At 40.2% G+C, this 22,045-nt stretch overlaps 1 protein-coding gene across 2 annotated transcripts; it reads left to right on the top strand.

Annotated features, from left to right (window-relative positions):
• The first annotated feature begins 2,082 nt into the window (after positions 1-2,082).
• pbrm1l (polybromo 1, like) lies at positions 2,083-21,400 on the top strand. Of its 2 annotated transcripts, XM_088338145.1 has the most exons (30): positions 2,083-2,208; positions 2,473-2,629; positions 2,700-2,797; positions 4,351-4,498; positions 4,606-4,752; positions 4,913-5,029; positions 5,118-5,186; positions 6,349-6,447; positions 6,538-6,623; positions 6,764-6,855; positions 6,956-7,172; positions 7,374-7,515; positions 7,596-7,681; positions 7,772-8,051; positions 8,126-8,231; positions 9,953-10,592; positions 11,453-11,664; positions 11,759-11,947; positions 12,083-12,240; positions 12,315-12,563; positions 12,929-13,074; positions 13,155-13,312; positions 13,389-13,572; positions 13,642-13,849; positions 15,720-15,918; positions 15,988-16,143; positions 17,513-17,677; positions 17,939-18,003; positions 19,513-19,699; positions 21,010-21,400. In XM_088338145.1, the coding sequence occupies exons 2-30, from the start codon at positions 2,495-2,497 to the stop codon at positions 21,171-21,173; spliced, it is 4,902 nt and encodes a 1,633-aa protein (XP_088194271.1). In that variant the 5' UTR covers positions 2,083-2,208; positions 2,473-2,494; the 3' UTR covers positions 21,174-21,400. The 2 variants fall into 2 exon arrangements, with proteins under 2 accessions (XP_088194271.1, XP_088194272.1); XM_088338146.1 differs by lacking the exons at positions 2,083-2,208; positions 2,473-2,629; positions 2,700-2,797; ... (9 more) ...; positions 7,596-7,681; positions 17,513-17,677 and having other exon boundaries at positions 7,755-8,051.
• Positions 21,401-22,045: the final 645 nt, after the last annotated feature.

Below are 22,045 nucleotides of genomic sequence, written 5' to 3'. Positions count from 1 at the left end.
CGGAATCTGAGAAGTCTGGTATGGGAAAGCAAGTGCCAGCAATCTGGCGATCGCTGGGCCGGAGAAGCAGTGAGCTCATGGGATCGGAGCGTGGTCGGAAGGCGGGAACGAGTTGAGTAGCTGGGATGTGCGATCGAGTGTGGTCAATGGGTGGAAACGAGTCGAGTGGGGTTTGGGGTTTTTAAGGGTTATTGATCTATCTTCGTTATTCATTATCCATTATCCGTTATCAGTCAGTTAGCCGGGACAGGAGATCGGAGCGAGGTCGAAAGAAGGAAAAGTCAGGGAGCCAGAAAAGATTATGAAGCCAGGGGCAGATGAGTAGGATACAGGTAAGGACGGGACAGACGGGAGCCAGAGTCAAATAGTGCTTGCCTTGCATGTGTGGAGGTTTGCTGACAGACTGACAAGCAGTGAATGGAAGCGTTGAGTTTAAATAGGAGGGGATACAATCAGGCAACGAGCAGCAGCTGGCGCCAAACAAGCGGGCACAGGTGAGGGCAACGGGCAATCATGACATGAACTGGGAAATGAACAAATAGAAAACATAAAAAGACTTCATTGAAAAGAATCACTGAATCGATCATTTAATATATATGTGTAAAAATACTACTGACAAAAATGGATTTATCTAATGATGCCTTTCTTATCTTTTGTCCCTTCGCCTGTCCCCCTCCATGTATCCATTATCTGATCGACTTATCCTTAGTAGGGTCGCAGGTGTGCTGGAGCCCATCCCGGGTATCTCCGGGCAGTGGGCAGGGGACACCCTGAACTGGTTGCCAGCCAGTCGCAGGGCAAACAGAGACAAACTATTTTTCTCATTCACACCTAGGGACAATTTGGACCAGCCAATTAACCTGACATGCATGTTTTTGGAATGTGGGAGGAAACCGGAGTGCCCGGAGGAAACCCACTAAGCACGGGGAGAACATGCAAACTCTGCACAGGAAGGCTGGTAGCTGGATTTGATCCCATGACCTCAGAACTGTGTCACGAACGCACTTGCCACTCAGCCGCCGTGCCACTCTTCGCGTGTCCCCATTTAACTATATTTTTCATTATGCTCATGGCCAAAATTCAAATAGCTGGCTACATTTTCCCGTACTTGCATTTTTATTCAATTCTTTTTACCAATATATTACATTTCATGCAGTAAAAGACTGATGAAGTAGCCCTATTGCTCTTGGGAACTTCGATTCAAATGGTCGAAATTAGTGCTTAAAAAGGGGAGAGATTCATTTGCTATTACGTTGAATTGAAATTTGCATTTGCAGGGAATACCTTTATGTGTACACCATATTTTAAGTGTTTCAATAACAATTGGATGAAAGTCCCTTCATAATGAAGGAGAAGGAAATTCCTAAGTTTCGCAGTGTGTTCTTCCCGGTACCAGAAAAAGTAATCAGACTTTGATAAAATAGAGCTGAGGGCGTTTATTACAAAGGTTCAAAACAGAGGTAAAATCCGAGTGCACTCCGGACCAATTGATGGAAAAGCGTTCTCCCACCAAAAGGCATGCAAGAATATTTCAGCCCCACTCTTATGCTGAAAAAGCTGTACATGCAGCGTTACAGAAACTCAGAATTCAGACCACACAGTACAAAGCATAACACAGGAACTTCCTGTTCAAGATGAGGAGAGCACATTACTGAGTCTTCAAGGTAAGAAGACCGTTGCTTGAAGGTACACTGATTAGCAAGTAAATACTTCACTAAAATATGTGGAGAATTATGATTTTCATTTATAAAAAAATAAAATGAATAATGTGATTATTTATTTAATCATGTAATAATTAAATAATAAGGTTAATTTAGCTATAAAACTCATGTGATAGTAACAACATTCTCAGTGGCCTATTTTCATAATGTAACGATAAACAGGTTGGCAATGAAACATTAGGTAGGTAAATAAAAAAATATATGAATTTCTTCTTTTCAAATCATTGGTTTCCTGCTACTCAAAATGTGCCCACCCCCGTTTTAAAAAAATATTTTTGGGGGATTTATTCATTGTTTTCCTCAGTTTGAGCGAGGTTGCAGTATCTTTCCAAGTCTCTGGGTGGAGACACCGAGTATTTTTGGCCGTTTTCTTCACACCATACAAACACCACAAGCCCCACTTCCGGTCTAGAGTTTTTAAACACACTGGCGAGCTAGCCGCTATATCTTTGCTCAGGGAACTGCGGCTGTCTTCTCTCCATTTTCAGTACGTATAGTTTATGATAACGAGCTTTGTCCTTCTTTAAATGTGGTCCGTTTATCGGTGAAATGAAGCATAGTCAGTGTTTGCCATTGAAGAGTAGCTGGAGTGAACGTGCTAGCAAGCTCACTGCTTTGTTCCATCCGTCCAAGTGATGCTAATGCTAAGCGACTTAGTTTGGACTCCAATCACTATTGCTTTCCACCCGATATTAAACAATCAATTTGGTGCGTTCTCCTTAAAGTGCGTATGTCTTCTCTGTTTTCATAGTCAGCCGCGAAGCATCGCATCAATGTCGAGTGCGAAGAGGAGACGAGCCACTTCTCCCTCCAGCAGCGTGAGCGGAGGCGGGGACCTCGATGAAGTTTCCACTCCTGGAAGCGGTCGCAAAAGAAAATGGGCTTCCAGTGTTCCACCTGTAGATACGGTAAGAAGTCCAGTTTGGTTTGGGGTGATGGTTTAGATCATCTGTAAAACGCTCACGTCCCTTTTTGTAGATTGCTGTATGCCATGAGCTGTTCAACGCTGTCAGGGACTACAAGGATGACCAGGGGAGAAACCTCGGTGAACTTTTTCTAAGGGTGCCAAAGCGAAGGTAACGTTTTAACGGATATTAAACCTTACTGGAAAGACTCATTGCAAGCCTATATGGACCAATATTGTACCTACACAAATAGAGTAGTACTTGCTCTCTTTTAGTTAAAGGGACACTGTTAGTCAAGCAAATGTTGGACTCGGATATTATGCATATTGCGAGAGAACTTCTTTCGTTTCTATTGTTGGGGCGGCAGTAGCTCAGGAGGTAGAGCAATCGTTTTAGGATTAAGGGATCCCAGTTCGAATCCCGGCTTGTCCGTGTTACATGTCGAAGTGTCCTTGGGTAAGACATTGAACCCCCAATTACCCCCAATAAGCAGGTTAGCGCCTTACATGGCTGCACAGATCACGGCCGCTATTGGGAAATGTGAAGCACAATGTAAAGCGCTTTGGGAAGTCATTGACTTGAAAAGCGCTATATAAATGCAGATCATTTCATTTCATTGCAGTGACATCTGTTATCTATTAAATATAAATAGTTCTGTATTTACTAATGTGTAACACGCATTATTTTATCTACCTTAGAAATAACTCCGTTCGGGCGTGTGTTTTACATCAGTTTTTACGGTAGTATATTTTTGCAATGAATGATCAGTCGAAAGCTATCGCTTACAAAAATCGGAATACATTGGACGCTGCAGTAATCAAACCTGGGTCACGGCAGCAAGAGAGCCAAATGCTAACCACTAGAACAACATACTTTCTCCCATTATCAGTGTACTTTTGTTCACGGTGCGCGAGACGAATAGAGAAATCAGAAAGTCGTCCTGAAAGCTATAGATAAATTCGTAAAAGCACAACAATGTAAATAACTCTGCTGTATCTGGTGAGAAATTTGACCTTTGAACGATACTGAATAAATATATTGCTAATTTTATGTTGGTGTTGTGTTCATGGTTGATAAGGAATTAATCATTCCATTGACTGGAGGAAAAATGCTCACACAAAAATAAAAAACAGTCCGTGTATTATTATTTACTATTGTTATTATTATAATTATTATTAATATGTCACTTTTGGACACCATCAATGCCTGATAGGCTTTGGGTGTTGCTCAGAGAAAAGAGGAATTCTTTACAACTTGTACTATTATTGAAAATCACTGAGTAATGACAGCAGCACATTTGATTGATGTTTTATTTTTCCCACCGTTTATCCGAATACACTGCTGAATTTAAAATCAGCAACTGTATGAAACAACCGAGAAAAGGGGCTATCGAAAAAAATTCCGAGCCTGGTACCGTCCCTTTGAAAGTCTAAATACTTTTCACCATACAGTCAGTTCCACAAAATACCTGCAGATTAATGTACAATGAATGAATGAATACATTGCCTTAAATGTCATTATCGAATAATTATTAATAAATTGGTGGGTTTCTCCTTTCAGGGCAATTAAATTAAACTTAAAGTATAGTATGTGCAAATGATAAAGAAAAACTAAATATATCATATATATTTAAATAAAAGTGTGTGCTTTCACAGTGGCAGTTGTGATGAAAGATTAATAACCATTTTGATTATTGTGCTTATTCTATTCACTGCATTCAACAGAAACTCACCGGATTACTATGAAGTGGTGTCCCAGCCGATAGACATGACAAAAATTCAGCATAAGCTGAAGGCAGAAGATTATCAAGCGGTAGAGCAGCTCACCGCAGACTTCCAGCTCATGTTCAACAATACCAAATCCTATTACAAGGTACTCTGTTGCTCTCTGGGTATGCCTACTGGTAATTTCATTAAATGTGACTCATTGGCATTGTTAAGTTTTTTCAAATTGTACTCTGATTCCCGTCATCAATTTAGAGAGACAGCGAGGAGTATCAAGCTGCCAGCAAGCTGTGGGTCGTTTATTTGCAAACCAGGAATGACTTTTTGCGAAGTGGAGATGGCGAAGATGAGGACGATGATGGGGACGACATCGATAACCCAGGGGGGTCAACGGAAGATGAGGTTTGTCTGGTAGCATATTGTTTCCACTCTTTTGTCCTATACAATTGAAAACAAAATTCATTTCTCATTGAAACATTTTATATATATATATATAATATATATATATAATAAAACAATATCTAAATTTGTGATGTTTCTTTTTTTTATGGTCATCTGTCAGTCATCCTCCAGCAGCTTAAAGGAGGTGCTAGAGCAAATCCTAGCGGCGGTGGTTTTGTACTCTGATCCTTCAGGCCATGTCGTCAGTAAACTTTTCGAAAAATTGCCTTCCAAATTGGTCAGTACTGATTGACTCCAAGCATGATGCTTTCGTTACTTGCTAAATGTTCTGCATTCTCTTAAGTCATTTTGTGTTCTTTTAATAGCATTACCCAGACTATTATGCTGTTATAAAGGATCCCATTGATCTGAAAACAATTGCTCAGAGAATTCAGGTAGGTGCCATGATGTATGTGTGTGTCCAATGTCCAAATATTCACATGTTCAAATCCAGATACAAAGATTTGACTATTGTTGTTATTATTATTAGCAGTAATTATTAGTCTCCAGATAATGTTGGAGAAGAAGCCTTATACAGTTAAGAGATGGTTCAAGATAATAATTATGGTTGTTATTATAACTATTATCATGACTATCATTTTTGTTGTAGTTGTTGTTATTTTTATCATCATCCACTTTATGACTACTCTTATTGTTATTTTTGAACATCGTTATTGTTATCACTATTATATTATGCAAATTAATTACAATCTAGATCTATATTTTCCAAACAAAACAAAGAGGTTAATACATATGTCGATGTTGAAAACTAAACAAAAACTACAAAAATTGTGATACAATCTCATAGAGATAACTTTTAATAAGATTATAAAACAGATATACCTGCACAACTCATAGTAAGGGCAGACAGGTGGGAGTTTTGATGCTGGAGGTAATTGGCTCAAGCTCCCATGTGTTGTAGTTTTACTGCACAGATCAGCTATTGGGGATCCTGCTGCAGGTTTAAAGATACCTTGTATGATGGACAAAACACATCACAAAACATGTACACCAATGAGAATTATTGTTATTATAAAGATAATTTTATTGTATAGAATGCTGAAAATATATGGAAACATTTTGATGATAGTGATGATGATGAAGTGACTGTGCATCCACAGAACCTATGTAAATCATGAGGTGTTTGTTATATGTAAATTCACAAGAGATCAAGCTATAGGACAATTAAGGACGACGGAGGGAAAGGATTAAATAAGCATGTCAAGCTGGTCCATAACTGCTGCATTCATCATCACCAAAACCCCCTCTCGCCATCACATCACCCCTGTGCTTCAGCAACTCCACTGGCTCCCAATCAACCATAGAATCAACTACAAAACCTTCCTCTATTCCTACATGGCCATATATAACCTTGCTTCTCCCTACCTCTCCAACCTTCACATTGCCACACCATCCCACACCCTCAGATCATCATCCTCCTCCCTCCATCCCACTATACCCACTGCCCGTCTCAGCTCCATAGGATCAGAGCTTTGGAACATCGCAAGATCACTATGCTGTAACAAGGGTGTACTGTTAATACTCTTTTGTCCTCAGATGGGCTACTACAAAAGCGTCAACCATATGGGAAAGGACATCGACCTCATGGCAAAAAATGCCAAAACGTATAATGAGCCCGGATCTCAGGTTTTTAAGGTATATCTTTTTTCTATGAATTTATTGCATTAAAGGTACTCCTTCTCCAGATTTCCAGTTATTACAATGATCTAGTGTGTCCTATTTTAGGATGCAAACACCATAAAGAAAGTTTTCATTCAGAAAAAAACGGACCTTGAGCATGCTGAGCCCACTAAATCGAGTCTCCGCATAAGGTAAGTTGGGTTTTTTCATGATCAATAATGACTATAAAATACACTTAAATTGCATGCACAGTATAAAATCATGCATACAGCCAGTACTTTCCAATCATATGACTCAATTTTATTATAATTACTATTTTCTGATCATGAAGAAATCGCAGATCCGGTCAGGGAGATCGACTTTCCGGCGTCAGTGTGGCTCTTCAATACGGCTCGGAGAGCGAGGAAGACCCTGTGTTATCTGGTAAGTGTAATGAGGCAGCACTGGATTTAACTAGCACTGGATTATTATTTTTTTTCTTAAAATAAATTAAAAAGCAGCTAACTTGGTCACTGCTGCACAGGCTCTGTGTGCTACGACGAAGGCGAGTCAGAGGCTGAGAGTCAAAGTTCCAGCATGGAAATAAGCAACCCCATCTTCCAGCTCTATGAAGCTGTGCGAGGCGCAAGGAATAGCCAGGGCCAGCTGTTTTCCGAACCCTTCCAGAATCTGCCCTCTCGCAGGGAATACCCAGACTACTACCAACAAATAAAACAGACCATTTGCCTGCAGCAAATCAGGTAAAAGTCATTTTGTTTTGGGTTTGAAATGGCTCCCATGCAGTATGTTTTAATGGTATCACTAGCCCACAGACAACAACAGTGGCATTTTGACTACCTCATTCAAATTCAGAGTTGAATAAAACCTGTCACAAACCAAGGACACCTTGTGCAGGATAATTTGTCTGTTCTGTTGAGTCATTTTTTTTCTCCCAAATGTAGGAACAAGATGAAAAATGGCGAATATGAAAATGTGGATCAAATGGATTCTGATCTCACCTTGATGTTTGAGAATGCAAAGCGATACAACATGCCCAACTCGAGCATTTACAAACGGGCTCTCAGGCTCCAGCAGATTTTGCAGGTAGTAAATTATTTTATGTTCCCTTGTGCTGGCCTCCATTTGGTCCAAAAGTGAATTCATTCATCGTTGCTTTTTTTTAGGCAAAAAAGAAGGAGCTGCAGAGGAAAGATGAGGAGGATGGTGACAGCATGCTGTCGTCTGATACGGGCAGCATCAAGAAAAAAAGGTATCGAGTCACTCCCTTCCCCATTCTACCTGTCAACCTTCTGATATGACTATTTTATGATTGTATTACCTTGGGTTTCTTTTTTGTAAGCCACAAGAAAAATGTTAAAAAGAACAGAATGAAATCACTGTACGCCGCAGTGATTGAAGCCAGGGAGGCAAGCACCAATCGGCGTCTTTGCGATCTGTTTATGGTCAAACCATCAAAGAAGGACTACCCTGACTACTATAAGGTTATCCTGGACCCCATGGACCTAAAAACGATCGAGCACAATGTGCGAAATGAGCGCTACGCTACAGAAGAGGCGCTGATGGATGACATGAAGTTGATGTTCCGCAATGCCCGTCATTATAACGAAGAAGGTTCTCAGGTAGGATGTGTGAAAGATGTGAAACTAAAATTGTAATGTTGTCTTTGCCATGACCAAATCATGTGTACTTTTAGGTGTACAACGATGCTGACATCCTGGAGAAAATACTTAAAGATAAGCGCAAGGAGTTAGGACAGCCTCCTGAAGAGGGGGATGTGGGTTCTCCCAAACTTAAAATCCGTAGGTTTTAGTAATTTACTGTCACTGTTAGTATTTATTGTTATTAATCCATTTATGTAGAATAAGCTGAGCAGAATAATATAATGACGTCTAATGACCCTACATTTTAACCAGTATGCAACATAATAATTTGTACCTTTTTATAGTTCATATAAAGTGTAAAACAAAATGTAATCACATCAGTTAAATTTGCTTTCAAACTCGGAGGTGATAGGGCGCATTTTTAAGTCTCTGTTGGTCTGCCAGAATCCCAAATGTGGCAGAAATTCAAAATACTGGTGAATAAAACAGGAAATGGATAAGGTCCAGTGGAACCTCGGTTCTCGACCATAATTCGTTCCAGAACCCTGTTCGAAAACCGATTTGTTCGATCACCAAAAATCGTTTTTCCCATTAAAAGTAATGTAAAATTGTTTGAATCCGTTCCAACACCCTGAATGCTTACCATGAATGTAAACATGAAGTTAACCCAGGCTAATCGTACGTTCGCGTAATCTTCCGTACGAAAGATTACGCTAACATGAATGTGTACAACTAAAAAAATCAGGTTATTTAGACGTCATTTAGCAACCGGGTCTCCACAAAAAGTGGTGAGCGGTTAAAGGATAAAGAAAATAATTATGAATAGGATTTCTTACCTTTGTGAAGGTCTGCAGAAGCCATGTTCTATTGCCTCAAAAGAAGGGAAACTCGCACACCTTCTTCATATTTTGCTATTATTTCTTTCTTAAATGCAATAGTTGTACGCACTACCCTTCTTTTTTCACCTCTAGCAACTTTGCTGCTTGCACCGACCTTCTTCGGAGGCATAATTAGGGGCTAAAACACTCCGTTCACTGATATCTAAAGCGAAAGCAAAAAGAAGTGCGCGCGCACGTCATAACAGTTCTTCACGAGGGGTGGGGGCAATCTACACCCGTACGCCGCTCAGCATCGCACCCTAGCGTAATGGCGTTCGAACTCCGATTTTTTTTGAACGAAAGGCGAAGCAAGAATTTCTCGAAATTCTGGGTCGAGAACCGGTTTGTTCGAACTGAGAGGCGTTGGAAAACCGAGGTTCCACTGTACATATTTATATGCGATACTACTCAACGTTTTACGACATACTACTTACTAAAATTGCCATACACTGTATGCAACGGAAGTAGAACTTGGGTCGCGGCGGTGAGTGCCGAAACCCAACCAGCATACAGATGACATGGAATAAGGCATTACATTTAATCTCATTATCTATTTTTACTCACAGTGCCACTGATGAATATTAAGAACAGAGAAAGCGGAAAGCTTTCCTGATTGATATGAATAAATGCAAAGTCTGATTCTTCATTAACATTTTTAGAAACTACTTTTTTCATAGAGTAAAAATAGTTTGAGATAAAATTGAATACCTTTTCGTGTGTCATCTCTGTCACTGGTGGTCTAGTAGTTGGGCATTGGCGTCTCACTGCCGCGACCTGGGCTCGATTCCTTTTATATGCAATGTTTTGCGACTGTAGTCAGTGACATTTTTTAACTAATCAAACATTGAACTCACATATACCATAAGTGTTTAAAATGCGGTTATACACAAATAAATGTGGCAGCTCTTGCTGTAGTTTTATTTACTTTCTCCTTATACTCTGGTGTGCTTTATATATTATAAATATATCACAAAAGACTATTTTTGGGGGGTGTGCCTTATAGTGCGGAAAGTACGATAATTGATTCATTTTAATTTACAGGGAAGAGTGGGGTCTCTCCAAAGAAGACTAAATACCTCACCCCACTGCAGCAGAAATTAAACGATCTTTACGACGCCGTGCGGAACTTTACTGACCGCCGTGGCCGCCGCCTGAGCACCATCTTTCTGCGTCTGCCGTCTCGCTCAGAACTTCCTGACTACTATGCCACCATCAAACGACCAATTGACATGGAGCGCCTGCGCAGCCACATGGTTGCTGGACGCTACCAAGATGTTGAGGCCCTAGCAGAAGACTTCACTGTCATGTTCAACAACGCTTGCATGTACAACGAGCCTGAATCTCTCATCTACCGCGATGCTCTCGTTTTGCACCGGGTGCTCCTGGAGAAACGCAAACAGCAGGAAGGAGGAGAAGATTCTGGGCCTCCTGCTGTGGGAAATTTGGTGCGTGAGATGATAAGGAACCTGCTGGTGTCAGTTCTTGGCCACCAAGATGAAGAGGGCCGATGCTACGGTGACTCTTTGGCTGAAATCCCTGCCAATGATCCGGATTTCCCAGAAAAGCCTCTGCTCAACTTTGACACTATCAGAGCAAATGTGGAACGCGGACGCTACAAAAGATTGGATGTTTTCCAAGAACATGTGTTTGAAGTGTTGCAGAAGGCAAGGAGGCTGCACAGGTAGGAACATAATTTAACCATTATCCAGCTCAGTAAGCGTAAGGAATTTTTCATTCCTTACCGACCCTCCTGCTTCAACAAACCAATAGAAATAACTTATATCATATTCTGTTTGTCTGTACAGTGTTTATCTTGAACCCATTCGGGGCCATAACATACAAATTTGTATTCAAGGCATTGTCCCAGAGTGCCAAAACTTAAAATTTTGCTTTATTTTGTTTAATTTGAAAAATAATCCTAAAGCCTTTGGGTGCTACTGATCAGTAAGTATCAAGCATCTGTGAATGCTTTCAGTATGATACATTCCTATTAGATGGCAGTAATGGCTTTAATCAGATCCTGGTCCACACAATTCTCATGTGTCTGTTGGAACTATAATACAGTACAATGCAAAATATTTCTTACCCTATTCATATTAAAGTTTCTTTATATTTTTCCGTTTTTACTGCATTTAGTGTATCTCGTTTGTACCTAAAATTACCTTTAAATCTTACTTTGTGTATTATTTGTCTTTTTTTATTACTGAGTTAAGGCATTGTTTCCTTTAAGCACATTTAAAACTGATACGGAAAACCGGGGACAGCAGCTAATCAGAAACTATTGTTAAAGAAGCCCACCAATCTCTGGCCAGTCACATGGACACACACTGCGTTTGACTGAAAAAAGTTTTGTCTTTCCCAATTATCTCTCCAATAAATATTGGTCCGTCATTCATTGAGTCCCTCCCAAAATATCGCTCAATTTAATTGATTGCGCAGGATGTAGTAAAACAGATAATTCCATATTTTGCAATCTAAAATCTATTATGACATTTAAACAGAGTATGTCTTACTGACCTACTTTCCCACAATCCTTTCCAGGACTGATTCAGAGGTATTTGATGATGCAGTAGAGCTGCAGCAGTTTTTCATCAAGATCCGGGATGAGCTGTGCAAAAACGGAGAAATTTTACAGACAACTGCGCTCAACTATACATTGAAGCACATGCACAACGACGTGGAGCAGGAAAAAAGGGAGAAAATACTCAAAGAAATCCAGGAGGATAAGGACAAGGAAGAAGAGCCGAGCAAAAGTAAGTCGAAGGTTAAAATATCAGCAGCCGTCTTGCTTTACATTTGATTCTTAAAAGTAAAATCTTTATGTGGATAATCTGTATTTTCTTTAAGGTTCTAGGGAGAAGAACCTGGCAAATGAAGTATGGGAACCTGAGTCGCATCCAGGCCTTGTTTACAAGCAACAATGCACCTTTGAGAACATCACCTATCGAGTCGGGGAGTATGTCTACGTCCAGCCCTCAGAGGCCAACCTGAAGCCTCACATCATCTTGATTGAGCGTCTTTGGGAGGATGATAAAGGTTACTTAACGAGTTACAATTAAATTAATGGTAGACGATGCTTTGAGATTAATCCGTCTTGTTTTTCCCTTATTTTCCTCTTTTATTACAAACTACTTTTTTCATTAAGCTCCTTTCATTTTTTTGTGTACAAAGGGGAGAAGTGGCTCTACGGCTGCTGGTTTTACAGGCCGAGAGAAACCTTCCACATGGCCACTCGTAAGTTCCTGGAAAATGAAGCCTTCAAGAGTGATTATTACAACAGAGTGTCCTTTAGTAAAGTATTGGGCAAATGTGTTGTCATGTTTGTGAAGGTAAGCCTGGAAAAACAGAGATAACCCGCCCTTTTCTGCTGATGTTGCTCATTTGGTGTGTCCGACAAACGTAGGATTATTTCAAACTTCAACCTGAGGGCTTCAAAGCCGAGGACGTGTATGTCTGTGAATCTCGATACACTGCCAGGTGCAAGTTGTTCAAGAAGATCAAGATTTGGGCTGTGCCTCCAAGCCCTGTCAGATTTGTACCTCGAGATGTGCCCCTGCCTGTCGTCCGTGTGGCATCGATGTTTGCCAAGCCCGACTTGGACAAACTTGAGAAAGTCTCGTTTGCGGATAACAGTAGCAGTTTCATAGACAAGGTGAGGGACATGAACTTTCAGGTATTGTCTGATATATCCTTTTAAACTTTAAGTTCAGCCTATACTACACACAGTTGAAGCTTTGCACTTTGTGAAATGTAGTCTTTGTTGGATTTGGCCTCCTTGCTCTTCAAAATGCAGGAAAATCCCAGTTTTACCCTGATAAACACTGTGAATACATTATGTCCAGGGTATTCTCCAATATAGCTATAAATACAGTGTGTGGGCGAAAATAAATAAGAAAAAAATCAAGTGTTAATTGGACCTAATGAAGTGGCTGTGTGTATTTGGCAAACAGTGAGGTATTTTACCAGCGGTAGGAAATAGATAGGAATTGTCATGAGTACACAATTTGTATGTTTTAGGAGAGGTATGATGTCCCCATGGAGGTTAGCGGTGCAGAAGAAGGATGCCAGCACTACGAACAGTTACGCTACAAGGACATGTGGTTCAAAGTCGGGGACTTTGTTTACATCCAGTCGCATGGCCTTTCCAAGCTTCGGGTTGCCAGGTACGAGTGTTTCAAAGTTTTTTTTTTTCTTTGTTTGGAATCAGTGTGTTATTGCTGATCTTATTTGGACTGGGCTGCAGGATGGAGAAGCTTTGGGTGCAGAATGGAGCCACTTTCTTCTTCGGTCCCGTCTTTATTCACCCAGAGGAGACGGCACACGAGCCCACCAAGATGTTCTACAAAAGAGAAGTCTTTCTGAGCCACTTGGAGGAAACCCTGCCCATGACATGTGTCACAGGTATTTTGATGATATCTGTTGTATCAGAGAGAAGCCGACTTTGACGCATTTGTTGTTCTCATTTGTGCTTTCTCAGGAAAATGCATGGTGTCTTCGTTCAAAGATTACGTGTCATGCAGACCTACAGAGATTGCCGAAGAGGATAACCTTCTCTGCGAGAGCCGCTACATAGACACTGAGAAACAAGCAAAAAAGTTTAAGGGGATGAAGCGCTTCTCATACTCTTCAAAAGTGGTTGAGGATGAGGTTTATTATTTTAGGTGAGTCCATTCGTACAAAGCATTTTTGTTCCTTAGCGCAATCGACATTAATCTGTTTCTTTTTGGCAGAAAACTAATAGTTCCTCAGAAGGAAGCGTCTCCCTTTTTGAATAAGAAGATCGATGAGCTTGAGGCGAAACTAGCTGATACAGAGGATGGAGATGATGACATGGATGACATGGACGATGAAGACGAAGGCATGGAGACGCCTTCCACACCTCAAATGCAAACCTCCCTCACCAACGACATGGACGGCATGCAATACACACCTTCTCAGGTATTCTTTCAAAGACTACAATTTCTTTCTACATATTTACCGTATTTTTGACACAATAAGGCACATTGTATTATAAGGGTACACCCCCAAAAAAGTGTTTTGTGTTACATATGTCAGGCGCATGAAATAAAGTCTTCAATAAGGGCTGCGGTTGCACAGATATGTAAAAAGTACCGTATCTGTCCATTGATTGATCAGTAGGAATATATCACAGATGAGAATTGCATAAAATTAAATGGACCGGGAATTAAACCAGGAGTGCGTCAGGGAACGCGCCGGATCCTATCCACTACACCACATGGAATAAAGATGACACATGAGATGGAATTAGGCTTTTTGTCATCATCGCGCTATTTTTAGCCATGTTACCAAATTGTTTGTTATTTTTGGGCCGCCCGCAAGAATATTTTCAGATATTAAACCAGTGTGTGGTACAAAAAAGGTTGGGGTATTGTATCCCCGTACCTCCAAATCATTATGAAATGCACGAGATAATGAACTGAATGAAGATAAAGGCATTATGGGAGGTCATTCGCTTGTTCTGAGCTGAACGAAAAGAAAGGCATTGTGGGAAATAATGTTGTTATCCTGAAAGATATGAATACGCGATGGCCGCACTCATTCATTGTTTTTCCCCTACAATGCTTAGTTTCAGCTGAGAAAAAGTGAAACAAAACAAAATTTTGTACCAATTATGTTATCACGTTCTCGTTTATCTAACATCTCTCACTGTGACCAAGAATAGGGTGATAATAAGCTTAGGCCTAATGCCTTCTCATTTGTCGTCTGTATCCCTAGTGGTTAGAGGCAAGACATTGGACAGTTTTTTTCTTTTTTTCTTTTTTTTTCCCCCATCAATGATCTGCACAGTATCCACTTACTTACACTCAACTAATTGTATAGATGACTGCTTTTTACTTCTACCTAAGTAATATTTATCTGAACACAATACTTTTACTTGAGTAATACATTTCAGCGCTGCAGTTCAGAAGTTATATTATCCCGATAACACTATCATAAAGAACATGCTTGCCAAACTATCAGTTTAACTCCAAATCAGTAAATCCAAAGAAATGGTCATCCACTGTGTCAGTGTAAAAGATGCGCCGCTTCCTACTTCCACCTCTATGTCCCTCATGTCAGACGTCATTTCCGCTTCTCGCCAATAGCTTACAAGCTTTACAAACTTTTCTTCTGCTTTTTGGCTGCATTTTTCACTATTTCCATCTGCAGTATATAATTTTCTTTTCGGTGCCATTTCAGTTTTATTTTGCTGCACTTTGGAGCCAAAGTGTGTTTTTCACTTGATTTGAGGGACTAGGCCTGAAGTAAACCCGAAGCTGTGTATTTCAGCCGAAATGCACACTTCGGCGCGAAAGTAAAGCTTCGGGTTTACTCCAGGGTGGGTCCCTCAAATCAAGTTAATAGCTCGGGTTCGGGCTTGTATACCTGCGGGACAGGTCTGGCTGGGCTGATTTTTTTAGGCCCCATCTTACCTCTACTAGTAATCTAGTAGATTGGATCCAGCTCTCTTCCTGCCTGCGATCTGGGCTTGATTCCCGTTGCTTACAATGTTATGCAATTGTAAACAACCGTCTGTGACCCTAGCAACCTAGTGATTAGGATTCGGTGCTCTTACCGGTTTCGGGTCGATCCCTGTTACGAACCATTGGCTATAAAATCTCCCGACTGATCAATAATTTCATAAATATTGTAACGCATTTCCAATTTTGACCACAAACAAAGCGCACTGGATTATAAGGTGCACGTTCAAATATCTGGCCAATTTGGTGTGTTCAGGTGCGCCTTATAGTTCTGGAAATAAGGTAAATGTACACATGATTGCTCAAGCTCTTTTCTTTGATTGCAGTCCACACCAAAGATTAAAGGTTTGTCAAAGAAAGAAGGCGCCAAGAGGAAGATGAACATGAGCGGTTACATCCTTTTCAGCAGTGAAATGCGAGCAGTCATCAAGGCTCGACACCCGGACTTCTCTTTCGGTGAACTAAGTCGCCTTGTGGGCACCGAGTGGAGGAACCTCGAAGCCACCAAGAAAGCGGACTACGAAGGTGAATATGCTGTAAGTCGCCGGTTATCAATTACAGTCAAAAACTTAATGGCTCAAATTTCTGCTGCAGAAAGGGCAGCCAAAATCGTGGAGCAACAGGAACGGGAAAGGCCAGCCCAGAAGCAAGCGTCCCCAAGATCAGGTACCCCCGTAGGGTCACTGATGGGGGTCGTGCCTTCGCCTAGCACTATGGGCATGATAAACCAGACCATGACACCTATGTCAGGTAAAGCCTCTCAGACACAGCACGCGTGTTTGACTACATGGCAGCAAGGAAATGAGGCAGGACTATTTCAAACCCATTTAACCATTAGAAACAATACAACCATTGTAAAGCCTCTTTCTTTTAGTTTGTTTTGTTGCCTTCAGTTGTATGCTCATTATCATTTAACATGGCCAACTTCTGGTTTTAAACTGCATGAATAACAATTTGACCTGGAAATCTTACGTTCTTGTTTTGCCTACTAACACTCGTTTATTACTCCAGTCCCTTTCACATACACGCCCTGGTGTGAAGTTTCAGGAGAAGGCCAAATTTATTTGTTTTATTTAAATCTATTAACTAGTGATATTTGTACTGATACAAGAATAATTTCTCAACTCATTGATACATATGTGTTGAAAACATGTAATTTCTTCCACCAAAAATAACGCATATTTTTTACACTAAATTTATTGCAACTAATTTCTTCCAATTGCTCGTTTTTAGTCCTACACCCGAGGTAAGTTCAGGGCTAAAAATCCAGCCTGAGCTCAACCAATTAACTTTATTTGCCTAACCGAGCCCGAAATTTAAGATTTTATTTCTGAGGACAGCAGCAGTATTTCCTTATGGATTCAGCGCACCACTTTAAGAAAGAGAGAGGCAGAGAAACGATGAAGGAACACGTGGATAATTTAAAAAAAAAAAGTGTTATGATTGACCTTTTAGGCCCAATCCAGGACAAAATTCAGGTCGGCTTGGGCTAAAGATCTTACCTCTACACTAGCCTTAACATGCTGTTTTGAGTAATGGTACCTACAAAATGGCCCAAACATAAATTTGACATCTTTACATTAGTAACACCTTTAGTACATCACTAGTAATAATATCGTAGATCCAATGTTTTAAAAATTCAGTTGAATTTTTTTTCTATTTTAATTCTTAATCCTTACAAATATTAACATCTTGTTCACTTCATATTGCACAATAATAGTGTTCAATATCCAAGCTATTATTATTATATGTTTTGGAGGTGACAGTTTAAGATTCGGTGCATTAATCAAAGTACCATAAATTAATAATAAAAGCTGGTTGGTTTTGCAATAATGGAAAACAGCCTGAGTTTACCAAATCTCCCTTTAAAGGTCGGCGTTGTCGTATTTCAACATATTTCATAGATACATGTAACATTTTTACTCTGGTAATCTGATATGATTTGACCCTATTTCAAAGAGATAAACTGACTGTATAGAGATATCTCAATATGCATTTACGGGGCCTTTGTGTGAAAGGGTCAAATGTGGCAACAATAGTGCATGTCACATCACAGTCTACTGCATGTCACTTATGCATGAATGATGTTGTCATCCTCTCCTCGCCCTCTTTCCCCAAGGCATGATGGGAGCTTACGGGCCACCTTACATGCCCATGCAGGGCCCCCATGAGGGTTTGTTGAGTGTGTCCTCAATGTCACCTTACCAAACAGGGGGCCCCCACTTGCCTCTTCACCATCTCCAACCAGGTGGTATGCCTGGGTACCCGGGCATGCTCCATCATGGTAAGGGTTTACGGTGCTTGCCACATCTGCTCACTCATCACTCGTTGTGGTTTTGTCTGGTCCATATGACGTGGTGGGGTTCTACACCCTCTGCATTAGTTATCTCCGTTTGTATTCAGATACAGGATATACATTCACACTACTCACACATGTATTAATATTCATCTTCTGAAGTCAATATACATATTATGGGAATTGTCTTAGGTTTTATTTACATGTCATTGTTGTTGTTTGACATGGGGTTTTGTTTCCTCCTCTTAGGTGTGGTGGGTGCCGCTGTGAATGGCATGTCAGGAAGTTCTACTCCAGGAGGCTACATTCAGCAGGTGACCTACAATCATTAAGTCAAGTTATTTGTATTTCCCTTAATCACAACAAGTATCAAAGGGCTGCACATACTACTGTATCTGGTCACCTCTAAATTACATACATGCATAGATAGATGGATAGATAGATACTTTATTCAGGCTTATATAGGCTTTCTATAAACTTTTTGAATGCCAGCCATTTTGCAAAAAGAGGATCGGTGCCTACAGATATCTTCCATTTTGACAGGTTTTTTTAAGGCTCTAAAGAAATGTGTGTGTTAGGGCTATAAACAGAGAGACTACCAATGAATGTATAGACCCTTTCACCTGGAAAATAAACTTTTTCTAGTGTTTTTTCCAGTAATTGCCTGAGGGAATAGGTTGGTTTCTGTGAAATACAACGCTTTTTGAAGCAAAATTCTTGATAAACAAGCTTTATGTCAAAGGGTCTATTTTTTAGCAAGTTGGCACTTGCCTTCATTGAGTTTTAGGGGGTCTGATGAGTCAAGACGCTGTCTGAATCCAAGGGTTCATGGTCTGATCATTTTAACAAAATTTGAAGGACTCCACACTGTTAGTTCTAACAAAATGTTCTGTTATATAACGATCAGTCCGAGATTAAGGTTACAGATGCATACCTGTCAACTTATACTATGATGCCGTATTTTATGCGACTTATTGCTAAAATACTTCTATACAGTCTTATTCAGGGGTGAATGAAATGATCTGCATTTATATAGCGCTTTTCAAGTCAATGACTTCCCAAAGCGCTTTACAATGTGCTCCACATTTCCCAATAGCAACCTTGCAGCCATGTAAGGCGCTAACCTGCTTATTGGGGGTATTAGGGGTTCAGTGTCTTACCCAAGGACACTTCGACATGTAACACAGACGAGCCGGGATTCGTGCTCGTTTGATCCCTTGATCCCAAGACGAGCGCTCTACCTCCTGAGCTACTGCCGCCCCAAATACGACCTTAAGATTATTTTACCTAATGTGGAGAATTCCCATGCTCATAAACATGCTGTGTCTTTTGAGATATGTCACTGCTGTTTATTTAAAGGGACAGTGTGTAATATTTAGTGCCTTTTAGTGGTACAAAACATTTTCATTTAGTAAAAAACATTGATTTACATGTCTGAGACTATTTTGTGCAGCTGTAGCCACTGGCTTGAATTTGATTCTAATTTTTGCATCAACCTTTGAGTCCTTGCCATCGGTGAGCACTTTTGTGACTACTATTTACCTTGGAAAAGGTTTGTTTCAAGCATTGGTCTGCTTATAATATGCAGATTTAAGTTTGTACAAACGATCCCCTGTTGATTTTCTCACAAAGATAGATGTCACTGTCAAAAAGTGTTTTTGAGTTGGTTAACTATAGAAACAATGTGGTTTTGTTAGACGACATGGTTCAGGCAGTGCTCCCATTATAATTACAAATGGTACTTGATGTGTCAATGGCAATCAAAGAGCTCGTAATGTAGCAACAACTGTTTCATGTCTATATTTCTGTATTTTCTTTTTTAGCCTGGGATGTTCAGCCCAGGACAACATGCGCCCCCTCCCTATCCTGGACAAGCCCAGACGCCGCCCATGTTTGTCGCACCGCCTCCAAAGACACAGAGGGTTTTGCACTCTGAGGCCTACCTAAAGTATATTGAGGGCTTGAATTCCGACTCCAGCACGGTCAGCAAGTGGGATCAAACACTGAAAGGTTCGAAAGTAGAACGCCTGCACCGCTATGTCTGCAACTAACTACTATTTTAATAGTCGACTAGTCACTGACTGTTGAAAGGATTAGTCAACTAATCGGATAATAATAATTCTTTTCATTTTTTTTAACATGAAGTAGATAGAATTATGTGGTAAATGATAATACACACAAGAAAAATGGGTACAATGAAAAATCCATCTAATTCATACAGAAATTAAATAAAAATCTCAAATCAATTTTGGTGCCGCAATTGGTCAGTAGAAACATAAATCCATAAATAAACATCTGGCCATTTTTAGGGACATGTAAATAAATGAATGAAAATTAAATCATGTCAACATTTTTTATCCCTGTTAACCAAGAAGAGCCTCAATAGCAGCGGTACAACAATAAACTAAACAAATATTTTGTGAAGTATACTCAGTGGTCATCTGCAAAGTCTGTAACAAAATGACCTAACAATTCTCAACAGTTTGAAATCCAAAATGTTTTTACTACTAAGGTTGGTCATTATTATCGTTTAAAAGACTGACGATTGATCTTCAGATTTCAGTATCCTCGTGTTAGAATATAAAATAAGAGATATAGAATACAAAAATACCCAATTTAACATGTAAAATCAAAACTATTTAAATAATGTACCAAAAAATAGACACTAATAAAAATAAAGCAAAATATGCAAATGTGAGGTTAGGGTTTAATGTGGGCTTTTACTCCCCCGGGTGGAGTTTCAGAGCCTCATGGCATAAGGGAGAAATGATCTTAAGTCTGTTCGTGGAATAAGACTGTAACAGCAGTCTGTCGCTGAAGCTGCTATTCTATCTGGAGATGATGCTGTGTAGTGGATATAGTGAATTGTGTATATTGCATCTGTTTTGTTCAGCTGTCCAACCTGCTTTTTAAATGTTGGTGCATCACTGATGTACTGACATGATAAGCAATGTTAACTTTGCAACTACAGTAGTCTTTTCATTCGCTGTATCAGGCTAAATCGTTCCAAAACTTCAGAAGTTTTGCTACGTGTACTTGATGTCTACGCCACCATTTCTGTATGTGTATGTTACAGCCTGAGATAAAGGCGTTTTTGAAAATGAGAAACTCAGTAGAGATATGAATGTAAAGATACCTCACTCCGTTGGAAAAACAGGTCTGGTGACAATTGTCAACGATGAAGTCTATCGTTCTATCATCAATTTTTGTCGACAGCGTTAACTAATCGTTGCAGCCCACATGAATTCTTTTGACTGCCTATTTCCATGTGGCACAAATCCTTTACCCCCCTAGTAACTCCAAATCTGCCTCCGCAACAGCTCAAAGGCGAGACGCCCACCTGACCAAAGAGCAGGAGAGCCGACTCCCGTCTCACTGGCTAAAGAGCAAAGGAGCCCACTCCACAATGGCGGACGCCTTGTGGCGCCTGCGTGACCTAATGCTGAGGGACTCACTAAACATTTGTCAGGCGTACAACTTGTGACGTGCGCCAAATCTTAACCTTTTTAACGTTGCCATGGAAGTGAATCCTAGAAGCAATATTTTATAGCCACTTCTGTTTTTATATTTATTAGTAAATATCAATACAGTAATTATCATGAGCTAAGTAGTTGTGCATTTTCTTATTCTTTTTTTTTTTTACTCTGCTGATATATTTTGCTTTTCGTTACTGTTATTATTAAACATCTGATTACTATTTAATTGTGTATACCTGGAAGTCACTGTTTACTAAATTCAAGTGTACCCTTCTTTCCTCAGACTAATGGCTTATCCGACTTGATAAGTCAACACGACACCTCAAATAGACTCCTGTGCACTTAGAACAAGGACAGGTGGTTCCACCATAGGTGCTATTAATCCATGGTTTTCATTGACATCTTCCACCCTGTCTGCCATCTAGTTGTATTTTCTACAAAGCTGATCATAAAGTTTGCAAACATTTTGAAATATTTAAAAAATTGTTGAGCAAAAATCCCAAATAATCATTGAGGATGAATCAGGCTGGTTTGGGTCACTGTGGAATATTCGTGTCATGAATTGTGTGAATGGATCTAATATTAAACTGAAAACTATGAATTTGAAAACGAAAAAAATGCTCTGTGTGTTATTGTTTTCATAGTATTTTTGGCATCTCATCAGCTACACCGCTTATCCTCAGTAGGGTCGCGGGGGTGCTGGAGCCCATCCCAGCAATCATCGGGCAGTGGGCAGGGGACACCCTGAACTGGTTGCCAGCCAATTGCAGGGCACACGGGGACAAACAACTCACTCGCTCATTCACACCTAGGGACAATTTGGACCGGCCAATTCACCTGAAATGCATGTTTTTGGAATGTGGGAGGAAACCGGAGTGCC

The sequence above is a fragment of the Urocampus carinirostris genome, chromosome 6 (genome assembly GCF_059441175.1).
Source record: "Urocampus carinirostris isolate Australia breed hairy pipefish chromosome 6, RoL_Ucar_1.0, whole genome shotgun sequence".
NCBI lineage: Eukaryota > Metazoa > Chordata > Actinopteri > Syngnathiformes > Syngnathidae > Urocampus > Urocampus carinirostris.
This window is presented reverse-complemented; position numbering and strand designations above follow the sequence as displayed.